We start from the raw sequence: 26862 nt of genomic DNA on the forward strand, positions 1-26862 counted from the left end.
GATATTTTCTATCACAAACAAGGAAAATGAAACCCATGTGCACTAGCAAAGCAGCATGCGCCAGGGCCCTGAGGTGAAGAAGATTAGTGGCATGAAGGATATGACTTCCTGGGAGAAAACGGGTGAGCATGCAGGGTGAGGAATGATATTGGAGACATACACAGGAGTCAATCTATATTGAATTTTAGTCCGTGGTGAAGTTTGGATTTTATTCTGGGTGTAATAGAAAAACATTGATGGGTTTTAAGGGAAAGGCATGATTAGATTTATATTTCCCCAAATTATTCTAAGTATGTGGAATAGGTTGGAAGTGTGGTCATTCCAAATAACCAACCAGAAACAAATATCCTTTATATCAGCTATTCATTCATGCATTTGCATTATACAACTATTAAGAAACAAAATATGTGTACTAATGAGCCAGTTTTCATGTTTAGAGTCTCCATCTAACATTCTACCAAGTCTTAGAGGCAATTGCCAAAGAATTTTATCATTGTGGTTGTAAGAGGTCTAAGATAGGACATTAGCTGTCACGGTACAGAGATTCTGGAAGTAAATCACTGGAGAAAATACTCTGAAATGCTGTGTTCTTACCGTTTTCTTTTCACGTCTGGGCTTACCTTCCCAAGCTCCTTTTGATTGTCTTTCAAGCAACTAAAAAACACACAAGAAAAAAAAGAGATTGTTACCTCTTTCCAAATCTTTTTGTCTCCTTTTTTAGCTTTCCTCAACATTTTTCAAAAAATGGGGTATAGTTGCCTTACAATTTGTGTTAATTTTTGCTGCACAGTGAACTGAATCAGCTATATATATATATATAAACTCCTCCTTCTTGGATCTTCCCCTAGCCTGTATCCCATCTATCTAGGTCATCATAGAGCACTGAGCTGAGCACCCTCTACTATACAACAGGTTCTCACTATCTCTTTTACACATGATGGTATTTATATGTCAATCTCATCCCACTTCACCCTGTACATGTCCACAGGTCCATTCTCTACATCTGCATCTGTATTCCTGCCCTACAAAAAGGTTCATCTATACCATTTTTCTAGATTCCACACATACATGTTAATGCATGGTATGTGTTTTTCTCTGACCAATTCACTGTGTCTGATAGACCCTATGTCCATTCACATCTGTATTAATGACCCAATTTTGTTCCTTTTTATGACTGAAAAATGTTTCATTGTATATATGTATGACATATTCTTTATCCACTCATCTGGATTTCGGTTGCTTCCATATCCTGGATATAGTAAATAGTACTATAATGAACACTGAGGGGCATGTGCCTTTTGAACTATGGTTTTTCAGAGTATATGCCCAGGAGTGGGATTGCTGGGTTGTATAATAGTTCTATTTTTAGTTTTTTAAGGAAACTCTGTACTGTTTTCCATAGTGGCTATATCCATTTACCTTCCCACCAATAGTGCAAGAAGGTTCCCTTTTCTCCACACTCTCTCCAGCATTTGTTGTGTGTAGATTTTTTGAAATGGCTATTCTGATTGGTGTGAGGTGATACCTCATTGTATTTTTGAAATACATTTCTCTAATAATTAGTGATATTGAGCAATTTTTCATATGCCTCATGGTCATCTGTATGTCTTTCTTGGAGAAATGTCTATTTAGGTCTTCCACCAATTGGGGTTTGTTGTTGTTGTTGTTGTTGTTGTTGTTGAGCTGTTTGTATATTTTGAAGATTAATCCCTTGTCAGTTGCTTCTTTTGCAAACATTTTCTTTTCTCCTGTTCTCAGGATTGTCTTTTCACCTCATTTATGGTTTTCTTTGCTGCACAAAAGCTTTTAAGTTTAATTAGGTCTCACTTGTTTATTTTTGTTTTTATTTTCATTACTCTAGGAGATGGTCAAAAATGATCTTGCTGTGATTTATGTCAAAGAGTGTTCTCCCTATGTTTTCCTCTAAGAATTGCATAGCATCTGGTCTTATGTTTCAGTTTTTAGTCTATTTTGAGTTTATTTTTGTGTGTGGTATAAGGTTCTAATTTCATTCTTTTACATGTAGCTGTCAAGGTTTCCAGGTACCACTTGTTGACGAGACTGTCTTTTGTCCACTGTATATTCTTGCTTCCTTTGTTATAGAATTGGTACCCATAGGTGCATGGGTTTACCTCTGGACTTTCTATCCTGTTCCATTGATCTATATTTCTGTTTTGTATAAGTATTTTACTGTTTTAATTACTGCAGCTTTGTAGTGTAGTAGCTTAAGCAAACCCCAGGAGACAGTGAAGGACAGGGAAGTCTGGCGTGCTGCAGTCCATGGGGTTGCAAAGAGTGGGACATGACTGAGTGGCTGAACAACAGCTGAAGTCAAGGAGCTTTATTCCTCCAGCTCCATTTTTCTTTCTCAAGATTACTTTGGACATTTGGGGTCTTTCACCTTTCCATATACACTGCAACATTTTTTGTCCTAATTCTCTAAAAAATGTTGTTGGTAATTTGATAGGGATTACATTGAATCTGTAGGTTGCTTTATGTAGCACAATCATTTTTCACAATATTGATTCTTCCGGCCCAAGAATGTGATATATTTTTCCATTTGTTAGGGTCATCTTCGATTTCTTTCATCATCATGTTGTCTTATTGATTTATAAGTACAGGTCTTTTGCCTCCTTGTGCTCAGTTAATTAGTCCTATTCAACTCTTTGCAACCCCATGGACTGTAGCCCACCAGGCTCCTCTGTCCATGAAAATTTCCAGTTAAGAATACTGAAGTGGCTTGCCATTTCTTACTCCAGCTTTCACCTCCTTAGGTGAGTTTGTTCCTAGGTATTTCACTCTTTTTTGTTGCAATGATAAATGACATTGCTTCCTTAATTTTTCTTTCTGATCTTTCATTGTTAGTGTATAGGAATTCAAGAGATGTCTGTGCATTAATTTTGTATCTTGTAGCTACCAAATTCATCAATTAGCTCTAGTAGTTATCTGGTGGCATCTTTAGGATTTTTTTTATGTTGGGTATCGTGTCATCTGCAAACAGTAACAGTTTTACTTCTTCTTTTCCAACATGGATTCCTTTTATTTGTTTTTCTTTTCATATTGCCATGGCTAGCTCTTCCAAAATTATATTGAATAACAGTGGTGAGAGTGGACATCCTTATCTTGTTCCTGATCTTAGAGGAAATGCTTTCAGGTTTTTCACTAGTGAGAATGATGTTTGCTGTGGGTTTGCATTATATAGCCTTTGTTATGTTGAGACAGGTTCCCTCTATGCCCATTTTCTGGGTATTTTTTTTTTTAATCACAAGTGGGTGTCGAATTTTGTCAAAAGCTTTTATTGCACCTATGAGATGTTCATATAGTTTTTATTCTCTAGTGTATTAACATGGTGTATTACATTCATTGATTTGTATATACTGAAAAACCCTTGCATCCCTGGGATAAATCCCACTTGATCATGGTATATAATCTTTTTAATGTGTTGTTGGATTCTGTTTACTAGTATTTTGTTGAGCATTTGCATCTGTGTTTCTCAGTGATATAGGTCTGTAATTTTCTTTTTCATGATACCTGGTTTTTATCACAGTGATGGTGGACTAAAGAGTGAGTACACTTCTCTTACTATTAAAAAGAAGCCAGCTTTTCCTTTTTGTTAAACTTCTTTTCCTTTGAAATTGACAGTCATAGATACAGAATGCAATTTGGAAACTGACCAGAAGCCAGACTTATGATGAAACAAAATTCTATAATCTGATCCTTGATTCTCTCAGTTTAAGTTTTTATAATCAGGAAAGTTCCAGAGCTTGGACTGATCATGATCTGGCATGCAAATTTCCTGAGTTCTCCAGAAGAGATAAGAGGTGCCAAGAAGGTTGAAAGCACCTTACAGTGGAAAGGTGCAGCCTCTCCAGTGAGTCCAGGTAGCATAAGCATGCTATATGTGTCTATGTGGAGTACTAGGACTACTGATCCTGGCCCTCTGAGCCAGAGTAAGATTCTCCAAAGCCTTCTGTTTTGCCATTCATGTACATGTAGAGCAACGTAATCCTCACCTACATTCAGATAAGTGTATGTTGTGCATATTATTCTTATGTTTATTCTCATTAATTAAAATCATTGTTATGAGAATCAAGCAAACACTGAATGATGAAGCTACAACGAGAGAAACCAGTGACTTGCATGATTATATAATGGTTACAGAATAATTCATCATAGACCAAAGCCTGTGATTCAGTTAATCAAATTTTTCACTATGTGCATTGTACAAACATATCATTTCTTGGAATGGTCTATTCCCACTAGTATCAAATCCTCAAAAATAGTGTATTCTCTTGTTTCTATATAAGGGTTCATGTAAAATACCTCAGACTATGAGCCTCATACTTGTAACTGACGTTATTGAGAGAAGTCATTTCTTCAGTATTAGTATTTAAAGTTCAAGAAACATTGTTAGATACTGACATACAGGACTACTAGGCAAAGAGTAGAACTTGTTAAATACAAAGTAAATCAGATTTGCAGAGGAAGGGAACCTTTTCTTTTGATTCTGATGTAGAGATTTCTGTATAATATTCAAAAACTGTCAAGTTTGGAAGTTAAATTTAAATTTATTTATTTTAATTATAGGCTTTTGGGAGAGTGTCATTGAAATTTGGAAGTTATAATTACTTAATAGTATAGATTGTGAATCAGGAAAAAATGTTGGTGTCCCCTATCTTCTGTTCTTTTTCTGTTTCTCTAGAATCCAGTTTCTCATGATTTTATTTTTCCAATCTGATCAATGAAGATTCTCCTTGAGGTTTTCAATGATTCTCTAATTTACCCTTCTAAGGGCTGTTTGTAATTCAAAATTTAAAAAACAGGGTCATAAAATTCCTAATTTAGAAGGCACTTAGTTGGAATTCCATGCCATTAGAATTACTATTATAAATAGGCATTTATGAATTGTCATACATAAAGTAAAAGATTTTGTTTTAATCAAACAGAATTCAGATACCATCAGGCATTGATGACATACAAAGATTTGTTGAGCGAATTAATAAATCGTCAATTTTCTATCATTTAAAAACCATGTATTAAGCTTAAAATGTATGCTGGCCAAAGTCCTGAGATAAGGACTGATTTTTCCATATTTTCTGTGCTTTTTTCTTTCTTTTTAAAAATGTCCCAAATGTATGACTTTAACTTCTTAATACATTGTAGCTTCACAAAAGAAATCTAAATAAACACCAAAACTCAATAATTTGTACAATATTTCTCCATCCAATTTAAGATTTTTTATTTTCCATAAGTTCTTCTTTCCACCTCAAGAAGACTCTTCAAAATTTCATTTAGCATAGGTTTGTTACTGATGAAAACTTTTAGATTTGCTTGTCTGAGATAATTTTATCTCACCTTCTATCCTAATTGAGTAGAATATCCTAGGTGCTGGACAGTATTTTTGATGAGTGTATGTACATGCTAAGATGTGTCCAACTCTTCGCAACCTTAAGAACTGTAGACTGTCAGAACTCCAGAAAATCATATATTTCTGCTATATTGACTATGGCAAAGCCTTTGACTATGTGGATCACAACAAACTGTGGAAAATTCTGAAAGAGATGGGAATACCAGACCACCTGACAGGCCTCCTGAGAACCCTGTATGCAAGTCAGGAAGCAACAGTTAGAATTAGACATAGAACAAGAGACTGGTTCCAAATTGGGAAAGGAGTACATCAAAGCTGTATTTTGTCACCCTGCTTATTTAACATATATCCAGAGTACATCATGCAAAATGCCAGGCTAGATGAAACACAAGCTGGAATCAAGATTGCCAGGAGAAATATCATTAACCTCAGATATGCAGATGACACCACCCTTATGGCAGAAAATGAAGAAGAACTAAAGAGCTTCTGGATGAAAGTGAAAGAGGACAGTGAAAAAGTTGGCTTAAAGCTCAGCATTCAGAAAACTAAGATCCCTGATGGAATATAAGTGAGCATAAAAAAGGCCATTTATGAGAAATCCACAGCTAGCATCATACTCAATGGTGAAAAGATGAAAGCCATTTCTCTAAATTTAGGAACTAGGCAAGAACGCTCATTCTTGCCACTTCTATTTAACATAGTATTGGAAATTCTAACCAAAGCAATTAGTAAGAAAAAGAAATAAAATGCATCTATATTAGATGAGAAGAAGTACAACTGTTCCTATTTGCAATACTTTATATAGAAAACCCTAATGTCACCAAAAAGTCTATTAAAATAAGCAAATTCCTCACAATTGCAGGATATAAGATTAATATTCATAAATCTTTTGTGTTTCTGTACACTAATACCTATTCTCAAAAGAGAAAGTTTTTAAAAAAACTATCTTGTTTAAAATTGCATCAAAAAGAATTAAAATATCTGGGAATAAATTTAACCAAGATGGTGAAAGATGTATTCTAAGAAAATTATACATTGATGATAGAAATTGAAGATGATACAAAGAAATTGAAATCTATACTGTGATTTTGTATTAGAATAATTAATATTGTTAAAATGAGCATTCTAATCAAAGCAATCTACAGATTTAATGTAATCTCTATCAAAATACCCATGACTTTTTTCACACAACTAAAACAAATAATCCTAAAATTTATATGGAACCACAAAAGACCCAGAATTTCTAAAGCTTTCTTGAAAAAAAAGAACAAAGCAGGAAGTATCACTCTCCCAGACTTCAGAGTATACTACTTACATACAGTAATCAAAACAGGACGGTCCTGGCACAAAAAAAACAGACACATAGATCAAACAGAAAAGAGAATCTAGAAATAAATTCATATATCTATAGCCAGCTAATCCTTGGCAGGAATATACCAATGGATAAAACAGTCTCTTCAACAAATTTTCCTGGTAAAAAAGGACAGTTACATGTAAAACAATGATATTAGAAAAAATTCTCACATTGTACACAAAAATAAACTCAAAATGATTTAAAGACCTAATTGTAAGATTTGTAACCATAAATTTCTAAAAAAATACATAGGCAAACACTCTTTGACATGTTACAGCAACATTTTTTGCCAAAATAAATAAAAGCAAAAATAAACAAATTTGATCTGATTAAACTTAAACATTTTGCACAACAAAGGAAATAATTTATAAAATGGAAATACAACCTAAAGAATGGGATAAAATATTTTCAAAAGATGAGCTCAACTAAAGGCTCATATATCCAAAATATATAAATACTTCATACAACTCAGTACCATAAAAACAAACAACCCAACCAAAAAAATGGGCCTGAACAGACATTTCTTCAAAGACATACAGATGGCTAACAGACAAATGAAAAGATGCTCAACATCATGAATTATTAAATAAACATAAATCAAAACAGCATTGAGGTATCATCTTACACCTGTCAAATGACCATTATCAAAAAAAACTTCAAATAACAAAAGTTGGAAAGGATGTGGAGAAAAGTGGACCCTTGTACACTGTTGGTAGAAATGCAAATTGGTACAATCACTATGAAAAACAGTATACAGATTCCTCAAAAAACTAAAAATAGAATTACATGTGATCCAGAAGTTCCACTCCTTGGTATTACATCTGGAGAAAACAAGAACATGTGTGCAAAAGACACAAGAACATGTATGCAAAAGACACAAGATGCTGTATGCTGTGTACATACAATATCACTATTTACAATAGCCAAGATATGGAAACAACCTAAGTATTCATCAACAAATAAATGGATATAGAAGACATGAGATGTGTGTGTGTAATATACAATATTAATATTATTCAGTCTTTAAAAAAGACTGAATTTGCTGCTACATAGATGGATCTACAGAAACAATGGAAACAGCGACAGACTTTATTTTCTTGGGCTCTAAAATCACTGTGGATGGTGACTGCAGCCATGAAATTAAAAGATGCTTACTCCTTGGAAGAAAAGCAATGACAAACCTAGACAGTATATTAAAAAGCAGAGACATTACTTTGCCTACAAAGGTCTGGGTGATCAAAGCTATGGTTTTTCCAGTAGTCATGCACAGATGTGAAAGCTGGACAATAAAAAAGACTGGTCACCGAAGAACTGATGCCTTTGAACTGTGCTGGAGGAGACTCTTGAGAGTCCCTTGGACAGCACGGAGATCAAATCAAGGAAAACAACCCTAAAGGAAAACAACCCTGACTATTCATTGGAAGGACTGATGCTGATGATGAAACTGAAGCTCCAATACTTTGGCCACCTGATGGGAAGAGCCGACTTATTGGAAAAGACCCTAATGCTGAGAAAGATTGAAGGCAGGAGAAGGGGATGACAGAGGATTAAATAGTTAGATGGCACCATCAACTCAATGGACATGAGTTTGAGCACACTCCAGGAGATGATGAAGGACAGGGAAGCCTGGTATGCTGCAGGGGGTCCATGGGGTCGCAAAGTTGCAAGCAGTCCATGGGGTTGCAAAGAGTCAGACATGACTGAGCAACTGAACAACAACAACAAAGTAAGTCAGACAAAGAAATAATGTTTATATCACTTATATATGGAATCTAAAATATAATGCAAATGAATATATGCAAAAGATATTCACAGATATAGAAAACAAACTAGTGTTTCCCAAAAGGGAGAGAAAAAGAAAGAAGGGCATATTAGAGATATGGGATTAAGATATTATAAATAGATAACCAACAAGAAGATACTGTATAGCACTGGAATTATAGCCATTTTCCTGTAACAACTTTGAATAGAGTATAATCTGTAAAAATACTGAATCAGTATGCTGTATACTTGAAATTAATAAAGTATTAGAAGTCAAATATACTTAAATAAAAATAATAAAGCTAAAAAAATCAGAAAAAGCACATGACAATCAACTAGGTGTTATCCCATACAGGGTAGATTATCAATACAAATAACCAAGACATGGAAGCAACCTAAATTTACCTCTACAAATGAATGGATAAAGAAGATGCGGTACATATATTCAATGAAATATTACTCAGCCATTAAAAATAATGTCATTTGCAGCAACATAGATGGACATACAGATTGTTATCCTTAGTGAAGACAAATACTGTACAATATTGCTTATATAGAGAATCTAAATAAAATGATACAAATGTTCTTACAAAACAAAAACACATTCCCAGACCTACAGAGCAAACTTATGGTTAGCAGAAGGAAAGGGTCTAGGGGAGGGATAGATTAATAAGAGTTTGGGACTGACATGTACACATTGCTGTATTTTAAATGGATAACCAACAAGGACGTACTGTAAAGCAAAGGGAACTCTACTCAATGTTATATAAAAACCTACATGGGAAAGAGGAGAGTGAAAAAGTTGGCTTAAAGCTCAACATTCAGAAAACTAAGATCATGGCATCCAGTCCCATCACTTCATGGGAAATAGATGGGGAAACAGTGGAAACACTGGCTGACTTTATTTTTCTGGGCTCTAAAATCACTGCAGATGGTGATTTCAGCCATGAAATTAAAAGACATTTACTCCTTGGAAGGAAAGTTATGACCAACCTAGACAGCATATTAAAAAGCAGAGACATCACTTTGTCAACAAAGGTCCATCTAGTCAAGGCTGTGGTTTTTCCAGTGGTCATGTATGGATGTGAGAGTTGGTCTATAAAGAAAGCTGAGCACCGAAGAATCGATGCTTTTGAACTGTGGTGTTGGAGAAGACTCTTGAGAGTCCCTTGGACTGCAAGGAGATCCAACCACTCCATCCTAAAGGAAATCAGTCCTGGGTGTTCATTGGAAGGGCTGATGTTGAAGCTGAAACTCCAATACTTTGGCCACCTGATGCAAAGCACTGACTCATTGGAAAAGACCCTGATGCTGGGAGGGATTGAGGGCAGGAGGAGAAGGGGATGACAGAGGATGAGATGGTTGGATGGCATCACTGACTCAATGGACATGGGTTTGGGTGGACTCCAGGAGTTGGTGATGGACAAGGAGGTCTGGCACGCTGCAGTTCATGGGGTTGCAAAGAGTCGGACATGACTGAGCGACTGAACTGAACTGAGTTGATGTGGGAAAATCATTTGAAAAAGAATAGTTACATGAATATGTATAACTGAATCACTTTGCTATACCACCTACAACTAATATGATAGTCCTAATCAACTTCAAATTAAAATTAAAAGTTTAAAAAAAGAACCATATCATCAACTATTTGAACTTCAATGCCATTATTGATTTATATTTTTCACTTAGCTTGTATTAATCTGCTATCAGAAAAATTATAAGCTTAAGCAAATAGATTTTTGTTTGTCCATTATTTGTCCATTTTTCTGAAAATAATTAGAGACAGATATATTTACAGATATTGGGTTGAGACATTCAGTGGTGTTATCTGGCAGACACGCTTGTTACTTTTGCCATGCCTACATTTTTGGTGTCACTATCATGCTTGTATTGTTATTATCACAACCTCAGACGTCATGTCCATGTTCAAAGTAATTATAAAAGGGAAAGTAGATGCCATTTATGCTGAACATATTTATTAGAAATGAAAAAGATTTCATAGGAAGCTCCAGGTCATCTCATTGAACATCTAATGATATGCCTACCTACAAGGGATATTAGAGCTGATTATACTTTGGCCACCTCATGCGAAGAGTTGACTCATTGGAAAAGACTCTGATGCTGGGAGGGATTGGGGGCAAGAGGAGAAGGGGACGACAGAGGATGAGATGGCTGGATGGCATCACTGACTCGATGGACATGAGTCTCAGTGAACTCCGGGAGTTGGTGATGGACAGGGAGGCCTAGCGTGCTGCGATTCATGGGGTTGCAAAGAGTCGGACACGACTGAGCAACTGATCCGATCTGATCTGATCTGATATTGCTAAAATAAATAAAATCAAAATTATATTAGTAAGGAATCTTGAGGAATGGATATGGGTCATGCAACTGTGTTTCCAATTCACTAATAGAGAAAAAAAAGACAAGGAAAAAAGTCTTTCCTAATCATTTCCTATTACTTGTTAACAATCTCTCTTATTCACAAGCCCGAAGTTTACTTAGACACTGCTAAGACAGGACAGTAAAGTCAGTAACTTAATACAGTTCTGAATTGATAATAGATTTTATGTTCATTATTTGATTGCTTTCTCACTACCATCTCTGTTTATCAAACACTGATTGCTATCAGAACTCTAAGCCATTAATTAAAAAAAAAAATGAAAGAAACCTATTAACATATTTACCATCTTAGAAATCTAACCAAAAAATTTAAAGATTATCTCAACAATTTCAAAAATTCTTTTTATACTATTAATGGCACCCCACTCCAGCACTCTTGCCTGGAAAATCCCATGGACGGAGGAGCCTGGTGGGCTGCAGTCCATGGGGTCGCTAAGAGTTGGACACGACCGAGCAACTTTCCTTTCACTTTTCACTTTCACGCATTGGAGAAGGAAACGGCAACCCACTCCCTTGTTCTTGCCTGGGGAATCCCAGGGAAGGGGGAGCCTGGTGGGCTGCCATCTATGGGGTCGCACAGAGTCGGACATACTGAAGCAACTTAGCAGCAGCAGCAGCAGCCACATTAATAATAAAAATTCTCATAAAATGTATTATAAGTTGAAACTTCTTTATTTTGATAAAAGCAATATATCAAAAGCATACAGCAAAGTTAATGAAAACAAAACAAGAAAAAGGCAGGAGCTGTAAAAAATGAAAAGAAATAGAAGTCTTGTTTGTAGTTTACATATTAACTATATGTAAAACCCAGTAGCATTAACTTAACAAACCAGTAAATGACAAAGTTAGCGAGACTGGTAGACACAAAACAATCTTACAAAATTCAATAGCATTTTAACAACACTAGGCTAGAGTAGAATGTACTTTATCTGATATTATAAATAGTACCTAGAAATCAACCTAAACAAAGAATGCAAGAAAAACAAAAATTACAACTCTTTTCGAATACACTAAAATTTTGAATAAAGTTACACACAACTGTTTTGACTGGAATAGTGGTTGCATTAACATAGCTTTTTGTCCTGAAATTAATCTATATAGCCAATGTTATCCCAATCAAAATTCAAGCTGACACTTTTGATTAACTCAACTTAGTTTTTAATAAATATGAGAGGTAAAAGTCCTCAAAAATTTAAATCAATTTTCAAGTGAAGAACAAAGAGGGCATGTTCTGAGCATAGTTAATGGGCATTTTTAATATCTATTCCATCTTTTTTCTGGAAAAAGGAAAGTGATGACTGCCTTCTTCAGAATCATTTGCCACCAATATTGAAACTGCAAATTATATGCTGCTCAAAGTGTGAAGAGGCCTTTTTGTGGCTCTTCCTCCAAAAGTCAGGTTCACAGACAAGAAGTTTTTGTGCATCAGCCTTCTGGGGTCCATTCTCAAGCCCCATAGACAGTACTGGTGGGGAAATTTTTAATGTAGAATCACCCTAGAAATCTCTTAGGCAGGGTAGCTTGGTCAATTTCGTAGGGTAAAAGTATGTTTATAAAGAGGCCTAGACTGAAAGCCACAACTAGAGCCATTCCAGGGATTCTGTAGGTACCAAATTCTTTACATTAAAACCTATCCTACTAAAATCATTCTGCTATGGTTTGTATTTATTACATCAAACCTCTGTGATGTTATAGAGAATAACATCACACCAGATATCAAGTCATACTACAAAGTCATAATAATAAAATCTATATGCTGCTAGTAAAGGAATACAAGACATAAACCAATCATATGTAGACACTTTATATATAATATAGAAGTAATTATAGTTCAATGGGAAAAGAATAGATCTTCTAGTAATTGAAGTTGCAAAATCTGGGTCATTTGTTTGAGAGAAAAAAAGCAAAATCCCTAACTTAATCCATATACTAATAGAGATCAAAGATCTAATGAAAAAAATCAGTACAAGAAAATTCAGAGTAATAGCTTTGCTACATAAAAATGGGAGAAAACTTCTTCCTAAGGAATTACCCAAGAGAAAAGAAAACATATATTTACAAAAGCATTTAAATATGAATATTTATAGTAGCTTTATTCATTATAGCCCAAAATAGAAAGTAACTCAAATACTATGAATAGAAGAATATATAATCATACTCTTGTGTATTTGCACCTAAACAGACTCTGGAATATTCAGTAACAAAAAAGAATGGACTTTTGTCACATGCAACAGTACGAATGAGTCTCTTCATTAATGTTGACTGAAAAGCAAACACAAAAAACTACATATTTTATGAGCTCATTTGTAAAAAAAATAAAAATGGGAATAGAAGAGTACTTTGAGGTGATTGAGAAGAGGCATGAGGAAAATTTCTGTGATGATGAAAAATTATATGTCATAATTGGGGTGTTCTATAGGTATACACATGTTCTATAACTATACACATGTTCTATAGATATATACCTCCTTCCATAGGTATACACATTTGTAAAACTCAACAAGTGTTACACTTAAAATTTGCTCATTTTGCCATATGCAAATTTTGCCTTAATACAGAAATCAATTAAAGGAAAATTATCTTAAAAGAACCAAACCACTAACCATGAGGCAAAAACTTGACAAATTTTATTACATCAACATTTAGGACTTCAGGCATTAATAAATAAAAATGAAGCAAGTAGATAGATGCCAGGTAAGATTAGATATTTGTTACGGCCAACAAACTTGAATCAGTCTCCTGAACCTCTTCCTAGTCCTATCTGTGCACTTCCCTATAAAATCCAATTTTAGTAAAAATCCTGCCAAGATGCTCTAACCAGAACCCCACCAAGCTCCTCATCCTCCACCATCCACCAAGAGATTTCTGATTATCATGGCCTGTCTTCAACAAGAGTTCTGTTAGGTCGGTTGAGCCAGAACCACTTTTAACCCTATTTCCTCTTAGTAAATTGTCATCCACTGACCCTTACCCTGTTCCTTGACTGTAAATTCTTTCAGCCCCATCTCTCTCCCCAGCTATAAAATCAAGTTTTCCTTGCCATCTTCAACAAGTGTCATTACTTTTTTCTTTAACCTGGCTAACACTGAAAAGGTGAGTCTATAATATTCAAAAGGTGTTTGTTAATCCACAAGAATTCAAGAAACCAAAGAGGGGGAAAAAGATGAGCAAAAAAGTTTTTGTTTGGGTATTTTGTTTTGCTTTAATTTATTTCTGATTGGAGGACAATAGCTTTACAATAATGTGTTGATTTCTGCTGTACAACAATGTGAATAAGCCATAAGTATACATATATCCTCTCCCTCTTTAGCCTCCCTCCCACCCAACTCCTCAATTCCCAGCCCTCTAGGTCATCACAGAGCACCCTGTGTAAAAAAGCTAGCTAGTGGGAAGCAGCTATGTAGCACAGGGAACTCAGCTTGCTGCTCTGGGAGCAGAGGCTTTGGATAGTAAACATTACCTGTGGTGGATTCATTTTGATATTTGGCGAAACTAATACAATTATGTAAAGTTTAAAAATAAAATAAAATTAAAAAAATAATAATAATAAGCTTCAGAGCCTAAGAAGCACCTGAATAGATACACAAAATCACCAATAAACAACCAGAGAAATGAAAATTAAAATAAAAATTGGTTACAAATTTACATTTAAAATATATGGCAAAATTAGAAAACATGCATTTTTCAAGTACAGGAACAGATGTGAAGATCCAAAAACTCCAGAAAGGGAGAGTAGAAGGTGTAGCCTTCTGGTAAAGAAATGGTGTATATTCCAGGTCACTCCTTCCAAAGGGATATAAGAGGTATGTTTTAGATATCCACAGCAGGACTTTGGTAGGTGGGTTGGCAATGAATGGATGGTGTGAAGCAAGTGCAGATACAAAGTTACAAGGCAGATACACTCACTCTAATAAATATAGATCTCAAAGATATTGATGAGTATAGAAGAAAACAGACTAAGTTGATATTGTTATTATTTGCATCTTTTAACATTTCAAACACTCTAAGGCTACAGATGAAATAAATTAAAATTGGTACTTATGGGAAGAGGAATGAGATTGGGAATTAGGGAGGAAAGAGAAAACATGATGAGAATGGCCTTACATAGGTGGCTCAGTGGTAAAGACTCTGCCTGTCAATGTAGGAGATGTGGATTTGATTCTCAAGTTGGGAAGATCCCCTGGAAAAGGAAGGACAACTCACCCCAATATTCTTGCCTGGGAAATCTCATGGACAGAGGAGACTGGCAAGCTACAGTCCACAAAGTCATAAAAGAGTCAGACACCACTTAGTGACTTAACAACAACAACAAGATACCACCCCTTACTGCTACTACTACTACTACTAATTCACTTCAGTCGTGTCCAACTCTGTGTGACCTCATAGACAGCAGCCCACCAGGCTCTGCTGTCCCTGGGATTCTCCAGGCAAGAACACTGGAGTGGGTTGCCATTTCCTTCTCCAATGCATGAAAGTGAAAAGTGAAAAGGAAGTCACTCAGTTGTGTCCAACCCTCAGCAACCCCATAGACTGCAGCCTTCCAGGCTCCTCCATCCATGGGATTTTCCAGGCAAGAGTACTGGAGTGGGGTGCCATTGCCTTCTCCTTAGTCTTCCTGTTAGTGGTGATTCCTTTGTTCCTTTCTCTGCTTTTAAAGCACCTGCCACTTTATTAGAACCTAGATGAAGATAACAATGCAAAATACTTTTCAATGGTCACAAAGAGTAGTTTGTTTTGAAAATCTTTAACACATTCTTTCTATTTTTTGGAAAGGAGAAAAGCATCACCAAGAGTCATCAAATTCTACACTTAATTACTAACTAATGAGAATAAAGAGAAAAAAAACACGATCATCTACACATGAAAAATTCATCTGCTTCAAAGTCAGGTACTTCAGTCTCTGATGCCTGGCTAAGCACTTGACCCGGAACACAATTTTAAAAGTAAGAGCAGAATGATGAGATGGTAAATGAATTTCCTCTTAAGGTACATTTTCCTATTCTTTAGTCAATTTACTACTTCCCCTTTCTGAATACAGAGGCATACTAAAGTCTTATTCTCTGGGGAATATCCAAGCTTTTAATTTAGTTACTTTAGCCCTGAGCAGGAATGTAAAAATTCTTCATAAACAATTGTGGAGATCTGGTTATAAAATTCTGTCCAAAATGTAAGTTCTAAATCCATGTTGCCTGAGGAAATATGAACTGGGTCTAATTCCACTAGAGGCAATATAGATTTTCCATTATTGAATTTTCCTTTAAACTATCATCTTTGAAAGACTGCGTCATACAGAGATCATAAAATATTTAAGATGATAAAGAACAATAAAACTATTAATCTTATAAAGTTTTCTTGCACTGTTCAGAAATTTTATTATTTTTAGTCAATATGGGCCTGTTTGCATGCTGTGTACATATATAGATGCAAACTTGAAGTAGATAGATGATGTAGAGGAGAAAAAGTCTTCCTCTAATTTCTTTAGGTCTCCAGCTGGGCCTAAAACTTAAACTGACATGAAGCAGACTAACAGGAGAAAAACATACAAATTTTATTTAATTTTTACATGCATATGAGAGCCTTCACTTGAGAAAGAAAACCAAAAGAAGTGACCAGGGCAGGAAGCTTGTATATCTTTTAGACAAAAGCACAATAAGCTTGTAAAACATTGACAAGGCAGAGGGATTGAGCTAGAGCTAATAAATGACAAAGGTGTAACAAGTTTTGTTAACATAGCTTTTTGACCCTAAATTCCTTGTCTCTGGTGATAGGAATTTCTCTCTTCCCTTTCACATAAGAGATTCATCTCCTGCTTTCAGGGAAGAAAGGCAAGTTTTGGGAAGTCAGAACAACCATCCTGCTTCTGCTGTCCTTGAATTCCTTCAGCTTGAGATAGTCAATATACCAAGGCACCATATTTTAGGGTAGTACATCCTGAACCCTATCATTGGACAGATGGAGAGAAGATTCACACTTTCTAAACATAATGTATGTGTCAGCTATAGATTTCCAGAAGAAGGAAACAGTTCTTTTTATCCATTTAATGCTGAACAATAGACAAGCTACAGGCAGAGGGCTTCATGTCATCCCCTCATACTCCTCTGAGAACCACCAGCAGGCTTCCCACCTTCCCATGTTCCAGAAGGTCCAAAGTACCCTCTTCTTGGAAAGAAGAGAAGTCTTATAGAAAACCTCTCTCAAGTAATCAAACGAAGATCGTGGGCTTTGGAGTCTTGCTAGCTACATGTTTGATGACTTAAACCACCCCTTCTAACCGAGAGACTGAAACCCTTGCACTCTTAATTTCAAAACATATAAAAATGGGGATAACAATATCTCCTTTGTGGTATCATTGTAATGATTTAGCTCAACTATACAATATTTCAGCACTTGTTCAGTTGCTTGATAAGTGTTATCTCCCTTTCCCCTCAATGCCATTGGATTAGAGCGCCTGAGAGTGAGAGCTGGAAAATCTTTGGCACAAGTCTAATGGCTCTTTCATTCCATGAATGACCACGCAGAGGCATGGGGTAATGGCTGAGTCTGGAGAATAAAAAAGTGTTATCAGAGACAAAGGGAAGGGGGAGAGCTGAGTCTGATTCTTATCATTTCTGTTTCCTCTGTCTGGCAGATTTGATGGGGATTTATTTGACAGTTACGGGAGGAAGTTGGGAAGTACCACCTCGCCTAAGATTCATCACTGCTCTCTCTGTTTCTGTGTCTCCTTCATCTCCAAATATGTGCAGCATATCCCAAGAGTCTCTAATAATGGAAAGGTCCCCAGGAGAGGCCGGGAAGAGACTTATATGTCATTCGGGGGAATAATTTTTTCCTTCTCTCATGCCACATTTGTGATCTAAATGACTGACAAACACCAAAGTGAAGTGCATTTACTTTCACCAAACCTCTTTTTTTTTCCATTTTGGTTGTTCCTGCTGAATTTTAGCTCTTCATTTCCTTTTAATTCATCTATTTTTTAGAACTTCTTAACTTGTCCATTTTTCTCCATTTCACCTTACACACTGAGGACAGACAATTCCCTTAACATATAAGCCACATTACATCTTTCTCCACTCATAAATGTTCATTGCATTATCACTTCCTAGATGCCTTTGAAGACTTTTTAATCATCAAATGCCAAATCTCATTTTCAAATTCTTCTCCTATGGGGATTATCCTTGAGCAATATGCTCTAATTTTGACAACTGTACTTCCTGAAACACCATGTACTTCAAACTCTTATACGTTTTCACACATTGTCCCTTTAGTTTGCAATCTTTTCCACTTTGTTCAGCCTGCCTAACATTTGCAGGACAATCCAAGCTGCAATTATTCAAACATGCCCTACATCCTTGCCAGTCCAAATCAGAATTCCATTCATCCCTTCCTCTTGTTTCTATAGCACACTATTTGAGCTTCTATGAAGAATACATTAACATCTGCCCTATCTGAAAAAAAAGAGGTTGTTGTGGTGTAGTGGAAATGACACATGACTTGGTATCAGAAATTACTGATATATCCTGGTAATCACTTCACAACATATACGTGTGTTAAATCATCATTTGTACACTGTAGTTTCATCATTTTATAGCAGAAGTGACCTTGAAAAGCTTTTATCATCTCTCAGCTATATAATTTCTAATTTTTTAAAGTACAGAACAGCCATTAGGTACAGTATTTGTTCAAGGGGTTTATCACCTTTTTAATCAGCACCCACTGTAGTCCCTCTTCTATGTTATTATTTTCTTAAGGCCAAGAGTGCTATCTCATATAGGCTTCCCATAAAGTCTGACTGACCTTAAAAGAGGGAAGCACTTTTCATCATGGCATACGTGAATTCAACTCTTTGAGCACAACTGTTTCACTTCACCTTCATCACCACAGAAGACATACCAATGGTCAACAGCTGCCTGGAAATGTTCAACATCACTAGTTATCAGTGAAGTGCAGATCAAAATCACAGTGAGTTATATCATCTCACACCTATTAAAATGGCATGGCTGTTATCAAAAATATATTGTGTGTGTGTGTGTGTGTGTTGTTTTATAGCTGAGTCATATCTGACTCTTTGTGACCGCATGGACTGTAGCCCTCCAGGCTTCTCAGTCTGTGGGGATTCTTCAGGCAAGAATACTGGAGTAGGCTGTCATGCCCTCCTCCAGGGGATCTTTCCAATCCAAGGATCAAACCAGGTCTCCGGCAATGCAGGCAAATTCTTTACCCTCTGAACCACCAGGGAAGCCCAAGAATATTGGAATGGGTAGCCTGTCCCTTCTCCAGTGGATTGTCCCAACCCAGGAATTGAACTGGGGTCTCCTGCATTGCAGGTGGATTTGTTACCAGCTGAGCTACCAGGGAAGCCAATATATATACATATATATATATATATATATATATATATATATATGCAGATATTGGCAATGGTGTGGAGAAATTAGAAACTTTGTGCATTGTTGGTATGTAGACAAATTATGCATGCACTATGGAAAACAGTATGATGACTTCTCAAAAAAATTAAAAACAAAATAATTATTTCTTAGTATACATATACTCTTTTACTTTTAAATATATGTCCAAAGAAATCAAAATCAGGGTCTCAAAGAGATATCTGCCTTCCCATGTTTACTGCAGCATTATTCACAATAAATAAGATATGGAAACAACACAAACCCATTCACAGATGAATAAAGAAATTGTGGCATGTAGCATATACATACTATCTAAAATTATTTAGCCATAGAAAGAAAGTATTCTACCTTTTACAACAACATGGATGAATCTTGAGTATATTATGCTTAAGTAAAATAATCCAGTCACAGAAGAACAAATACTGCATGACTTCAATTATATGTGAAACTGAAAATAATTGTAGCATGGAAGCATATAAACTACCATATGTCAAATACATAGCAAATGGAAATTTGCTTTATGACTCAAGGCTCTAACTGGGGCTCTGTAACAACCTAGAGGGGTGGAAAAGTGTGGGAGGTGGGAGAGTGGTTCAAGAAGGAGGGGGTATATGAACACCTATGGCTACTTCATGTATGGCAGATATCAAACCAGTATTGTGAAGCAATTATTCTTCAATGAAAACTAAGTAAGTTTTATTTTTTTTAAAACAAAGAAAATAGTTGAACTCATAGAAGCAGAAAGTAGAGTGGTTGTTGCAAAGGGCTGGGGAGAAAAAGAAAGGGAGAATTGCTGCTCAATAATATCATGTTTCTGTTATACCATATAAATTAGTTCCAGAATATGCAGCACAACATAGTTCCTATAGTTAATAATAAGTTATTGTGCATGTTAAAATATATTAAGATCTCATGTTAAGTGTTCTTAACTCAGACACAAAACACACACACACACAGACAAAACAAAGAAACTGGAGGTGATGGTTCAGTCAGTTCAGTCGCTCAGTTGCGTCCAACTTTTTGTGACCCATGGACTGCAGAATGCCAGGCCTCCCTGTCCATCACTAATTGCTGGAGCTTGCTCAAACTCATGTCCATTGAGTCAGTGATGCCATCCAACCATCTCATCCTCTGTTGTCCCCTTCTCCTCCTGCCTTCAGTCTTTTTCTTTTTTTATTTATTTTTTTTTACTTTACAATACTGTATTTGTTTTGCCATACATCAACATGCATCCGCCACGGGTGTACACGTGTTCCCCATCCTGAACCCCCCTCCCATCTCCCTCCCCATACCATCCCTCTGGGTCATCCCAGTGCACCAGCCCCAAGCTTCGTGTATCCTGCATTGAACCTGGACTGGCGATTCATTTCTTATATGATATTATACATGTTTTAATGCCATTCTCCCAAATCATCCCCCACTCCCTCTCCCACAGAGTCCAAAAGACTGTTCTATACATCTGTGTCTCTTTTGCTGTCTCGCATACATCAGGGTCTTTTCAAATGAGTCAGTTCTTTGCATCAGTTGGGCAAAGTATTGGAGTTTCAGCTTCAGCATCAGTCCTTCCAGTCAATCAATATTCAGGACTGATTTCCTTTAGGATTGACTTGTTGGATCTCCTTGCAGTCCAAGGGACTGTCAAGAGTCTTCTCCAACACCACAGTTCAAAAGCATTGATTCTTTGATACTCAGCCTTCTTTATGGTCCAACTCTAACATGCATACATGACTACTGGAAAAACCCTAGCTTTGACTAGGAGGACCTTTGTTGGCAAGGTAATGTCTCTTCTTCTTAATATGCTGTCTATGTTGTTCATAATTTTTCTTCCAAGGGGCAAGCATCTTTTAATTTCATGGCTGCAGTCACCATCTGCAGTGATTTTGGAGCCCAAAAAACTAGTCTTTCATTGTTTCCATTGTTTCCCCATCAGTTTGCCACGAAGTGATGGGACCGGATGCCATGATCTTCGTTTTCTGAATGTTGAGTTTTAAGCCAGCTTTTTCACTCTCCTCTATTTCACTCTTAATTATCTCCACTAATTAAGATATTAGTACCTTAATTGTGGTGATGATATCACAGAAGTGTAAATATGTATCAATTTAAAAATACATACTTTAAATATATGAATTTTGCATAACAACTATATCTCAATAACACTTAGAGAAAAAAACCCAGGACAAGCAGTTGTAAAATGTGGAGTGGCCAAGAGGTGACCCTATTAACCTCATGTCCTCTGCCCTCCTCATCCCATTACATACCATACTCTGACTCTCCTCAGGGCCTTTACACATGGTCTCTCTGTCTGGAAGCTAATCCCACAGATTTTTGCCTAATCTGCTTATTCCCAAATACCCATGTCACTCTAATATTAGCTCTCCATGGCATCATACCCCTCCCTTTGCTATATTTCATTCATAGTGGTTATAACTCCCTGAAGTGCACAATTTGCATCATTGTAACCCATTTCTCCTGCTAGAACAAGTTCCATGAGGTAGAATTTTTTTTTCCATCTTGTTCTCAATCATATCTGCAGTACATTGAATGGGGTTCGTTGTGAACTAAATAATTTCTATAAGTAATTCACTGAGGCAAAATGCACTGTAACTCAAGAATCTGAAAATAAAGTTGATTTCAGTACTAATGGAATTAAATAATAGGTATCATTCATTAATCAGCTACTGTGTTCCTGCTAAAAAGAGTTGGACACAACTGAGAGACTAAACTGAACTGATGTTCCTGCTAACATATATGAAAAGTGAAAATTGCTCAGTTATGTCCGACTCTTTGAGACCCCATGAACTGTACAGTCTATGGAATTCTCCAGGAAAGAATAATGGAGTGGGTAGCCTTTCACTTCTCCATGGGATCTTCCCAACCCAGGGATTCTTGCATTGCAGGTGAATTCTTTACCAGCTGATCCACAAGGGAAGTCCAAGAATACTGGAGTGGGTAGCCTATCCCTTTTCCAGGGGATCTTCCCCACCCAGGAATCAAAACTGGAGTTCTCTGCATTGCAGGCAGATTCTTTGCCAACTGAGCTATCAGGGAAGCCCACTAACACATATACATTGTTTCATTTTATTGTCACAACTAAATCTAGGATCTGGCAATATTATTACCCTCACAGTGCACATACAGTTATGCAATCATAGAAACCAAGGAGCTTATCCAGGATCACAAGAAAAACAGGACAATTATCAAATATAAGCTTAATCTAGCTTCATGATTTTTCAGGTGAATTATTTATTATAAATTATTCATTCCTCCTTTATCCAGTTGTATGAACTGCAAACAGTGATGCTAACCTGCCTTCTGAAGTTCACCAAGGCAAAGAATACTCTAGACAGAAATTACCCGTATTTTACTTACTGGAAATAAAATAATCTCCCATCACCAATTTATAAACGTATTCAAAAATCCAACACTTTTATATATAATATTGCATTTTTCCAATGAAACCATACATAAGGATAAAAATAACCACTTGGTATGGAAAAATAATGAGATAATTGTATGAACTTCTGAATGGTGTATAGAGCAGAGAGCAAGCCTGAGATAATTATTAGTCTCTACTATAAATGAAAGTTGAATACTTCACTCAGTCCTGTGAGTTCCTTGAGCACTACAGAATCTGGTTGCCTTGAAGTTTGTGGGCATGCAGGAGGACCTAGAATATTCTCTTACTGTGGAGGCATCATTCACAGATGACAACCATGAGAAATCCTAAGACATTTGTCTACTTCCTCTTCACATCTTACTGGACTTTGGCACCCCACTCCAGTACTCTTGCCTGGAAAATCCTATGGACGGAGGAGCCTGGTGGGCTGCAGTCCAAGGGGTCGCTGAGAGTCGGACACGACCAAGTGACTTCCTACTTTCACTTTCCACTTTCATGCATTGGAGAAGGAAATGGCAACCCACTCCAGTGATCTTGCCTGGAGAATCCCAGGGAAGGGGGAGCCTGGTGGGCTGCCGTCTATGGGGTCGCACAGAGTCGGACACAACTGAAGCAGCTTAGCAGCAGCAGTAGCAGCAGAAATCTAACTGATAGGCTTCTTCAGAAGATGGGAATAGGATCCTAAGCAGAGAACAATGGCTAAAGAATAGAATATGTGTGTGTGTGTTAATTGCTCAGTTGTGTCTGACTCTTTGCGATCCCATGAAGAGAATAAAAAGGGGTTTTTGCAATGACAAATGTAAGCAAACCAAGACACTTTCATCTCTCTGAGTCTAACTGGCTTCGTTTACAACATGGTTGAACTGAATTAGCATCCTCATGATGCTTTCATGTTTGTAAAGTAAGCAAAATTCATGGCTGTTTTGAAAGAGACCACCAACCTTATCAGAACATGGTAACAGATAAAATTGGATATTTCAAAAATCAATACAGAAGGGAAGACAGCTAAAAATGGAAAGCTCCTTTAAGTCTCAGTAATCTGAAGAGGACAATTTTACCCTCTGCCCTCCTCCAATGAGCCCACATGCTTCTTCACACTAGCCAGAAAACATTTATTGAGAGCCTTCTTTCTGCAGATCATTAGCAAGAATTTCAGGGATTTTCCGAGTTTAAGAGTACTATCCTCATGGTCAGAGAACACATTATCTAAAAGTCTTACACCCATATAACCATGACAGAGCAAGATGCATTTAGTGCCATCAGTGCGTATGAACCATTTACAAGTCATTGAATAGTGAAAGAATAATTTCTGGCAAAGACCAGGAAGATGTAATATCTGGCCAAAACATGAATGATATGTTTTGACAAATAAGAAATGGTTGAAAATGAACCTTGGAGCAAGAATTCTGACAGCCAAGGCACACTTGAACTCAAATGGGCCAAGAGACCAAACTGACAAAATCCATACAACATATTTATGACAGAAAGGGGAAAAAAAGGTATATTTAACTAAGTACACATTCTTTAGATTTCTATTTTGTTCTACATTCTAGACAGTTATGGGGGCTGTAAAGATACATTCAAAGTAAAAATTGCTTTGGAGAGACTCCATTAGTAAGTAGAAATTACTTAATTAGAGGCTGGTTGCTAAGCAAGACAGTGAGGCAATGCCCAAAGGGAGAAGAGAACAAGGAGGGAGTGATTAAAACAATATATAGGACTTTAAATTCTAAAACAAATGTTCCACAGTTTAGATGTTAGCTAGTGGGAAATGGATATATTCATTGGAACACAGGAGCAATATGTTGAGTGTCGGAAGGCCAGATCAATCTACCTGTATTACAGATCACATCTAAATGGCCAACAACAACTCTCTGGAAAAGACCCTGATGCTGGGGAAAATTGAAGGCAAGAGGAAAAGGGGGCAACAGAGGATGAGATGGTTGGATGGTTCATCAACTCAAGGGATGTGAGTCTGAGCAAACTCCAGGAGACAGTGAAGGACAGGGAAGTCTGGCATGCTGCAGTGAATGGGGTCACAAAGAGTCAGACACAACTTAGAGACTGAAAAACAACAATCACTAACTATCAGGGAAATACAAATCAATCAAAACCACAATGAGATATCACCTCATTAGTATGGCTATTATCAAGAAAAACAAGAGAAAAAAGAAAAAATAATCTTTATCCATTGATCTATTGCTCAATACTTAGGTTATTTTTATGTCTTGGCTGTTGTGAATAATGCTGCAACAAACATAGGAGGATCCAGTTATCATTTCTTTTGCATATGTACCAAGAAGCAAGAATGCTAGATCATATGATTGTTGCATTGTTTAATTATTTAAATTGTTTTCCACAGTGACTGAACCACCAACAGTATACAAGTCTTTCTTTTTCTCTACACCCTTGCCAACACTTGTTATATCTTGTTTGGAAACAATCTAAGACCACAGATGAATGGATAAAAAAGATGTGTCTTGTAAAGCAATTATATTTCAATAAAGAATAAAATAAAAGTCATTCCAACAACAAAAAAAAATGTCTATATATCTTAGGCAAAGAAAAAATTATTTACCTATAAGAGGGAAGTGTTTGATGAGGATAGGGATAAAAAATCACCCACAGTGTGGAGAAAAGGGAACCCTCTTACACTGTTGGTGGGAATGCAAACTAGTACAGCCACTATGGAGAACAGTGTGGAGATTCCTTAAAAAACTGGAAATAGAACTGCCTTATGATCCAGCAATCCCACTGCTGGGCATACACACTGAGGAAACCAGAAGGGAAAGAGACACGTGTACCCCAATGTTCATCGCAGCACTGTTTATAATAGCCAGGACATGGAAGCAACCTAGATGTCCATCAGCAGATGAATGGATAAGAAAGCTATGGTACATATACACAATGGAGCATTACTCAGCCATTAAAAAGAATACATTTGAATCAGTTCTAATGAGGTGGATGAAACTGGAGCCTATTATACAGAGTGAAGTAAGCCAGAAAGAAAAACACCAATACAGGATACTAACGCATATATATGGAATTTAGAAAGATGGTAACAATAACCCTGTATACGAGACAGCAAAAGAGACACTGAAGTATAGAACAGTCTTATGGACTCTGTGGGAGAGGGAGAGGGTGGGAAGATCTGGGAGAATGACATTGAACATGTATAATATCATGTATGAAACGAGTCGCCAGTCCAGGTTTGATGCACGATACTAGATGCTTGGGGCTGGTGCACTGGGACGACCCAGAGGGATGGTATGGGGAGGGAGGAGGGAGGAGGGCTCAGGATGGGGAACACATGTATACCTGTGGCAGATTCATTTCAATATTTGGCAAACCCAATACAATATTGTAAAGTTTAAAAATAAAATTTTAAAAATTCATAAAAAATCATAAATAAAATGAAAACAAACAAAAAAATCACCCACAAAAGGCACTACTTAAATTAAAAACACTTGAGTGAATTATTTTGCTTCCACAATTTGTAAGAACCTGAGTGTTTATTTTCACACTGATCCCATGAAGTCAATGAATGGCAAGATAAGCCCTCTACCCAGATGAAGAAAGAGTTGTAGGAAGATTCAAGTGATCACAGACCCAGGTTGCTGGATAAAAGACGGGATGCACAGTTAAATTTGAATTTCAGATAAACAACTTTTTCAGTTTAAGAATGACCCATGCACAGAGCATGATCTGTGCAATAGTGCTCCAGATATTGCATGAGGGATACTTATACTGAAAAAAACAATGCATGTATTTATGTGAAATTCCAATCTGACTGGCATCTTGTATTTTTATTTTCTAAATCTGGAAACCTACCACAATTCCAAAGTAAGCCAAGAGAAAGTGGATTGGGAGGTTCCTGTATGTTCTTAGGAGATGCTGTCCTTAAGTTCAGCCTTCTTAAAGCACAACTGATCCACCATTCCAAATGCACACACCCCACCTCCCTCTCCCTGTCTCTTCTCCCAAGAAGGGCTGTGCCCAGAGTCAGGACTCACCTGATTTCTCTCATGAGATTATTTCCCATCCTCTCACTGTGACTCTCTTTCTCAGATCCTGAGCTTAATTCCACTTGGGGTGTCTTGACCAAAGTAACAGTGGCCACAAAACGGGACAGGATGTTACATCTGACCACTGATTCATACTTTCACCAATGACAAGT

The 26862-nt window shown here is 36.7% G+C and overlaps 1 protein-coding gene across 1 annotated transcript in view; it reads right to left on the reverse strand.

Moving 5' to 3' along the window:
* The window catches only part of GCSAML (germinal center associated signaling and motility like), a 50814-nt gene extending 23952 nt beyond the window's left edge, over positions 1-26862 (reverse strand). The window contains exons 1-2 of the mRNA XM_025292844.2: positions 26699-26862; positions 595-654 (exon numbers count right to left, since the gene is read on the reverse strand). Of these exons, the coding sequence (XP_025148629.1) occupies positions 595-654; positions 26699-26727 (89 nt within the window). The 5' untranslated portion in view covers positions 26728-26862. The remainder of the gene's footprint in view (positions 1-594; positions 655-26698) is intronic.

The sequence above is a fragment of the Bubalus bubalis genome, chromosome 9, assembly GCF_019923935.1.
Source record: "Bubalus bubalis isolate 160015118507 breed Murrah chromosome 9, NDDB_SH_1, whole genome shotgun sequence".
Classification (NCBI taxonomy): Eukaryota; Metazoa; Chordata; class Mammalia; order Artiodactyla; family Bovidae; genus Bubalus; species Bubalus bubalis.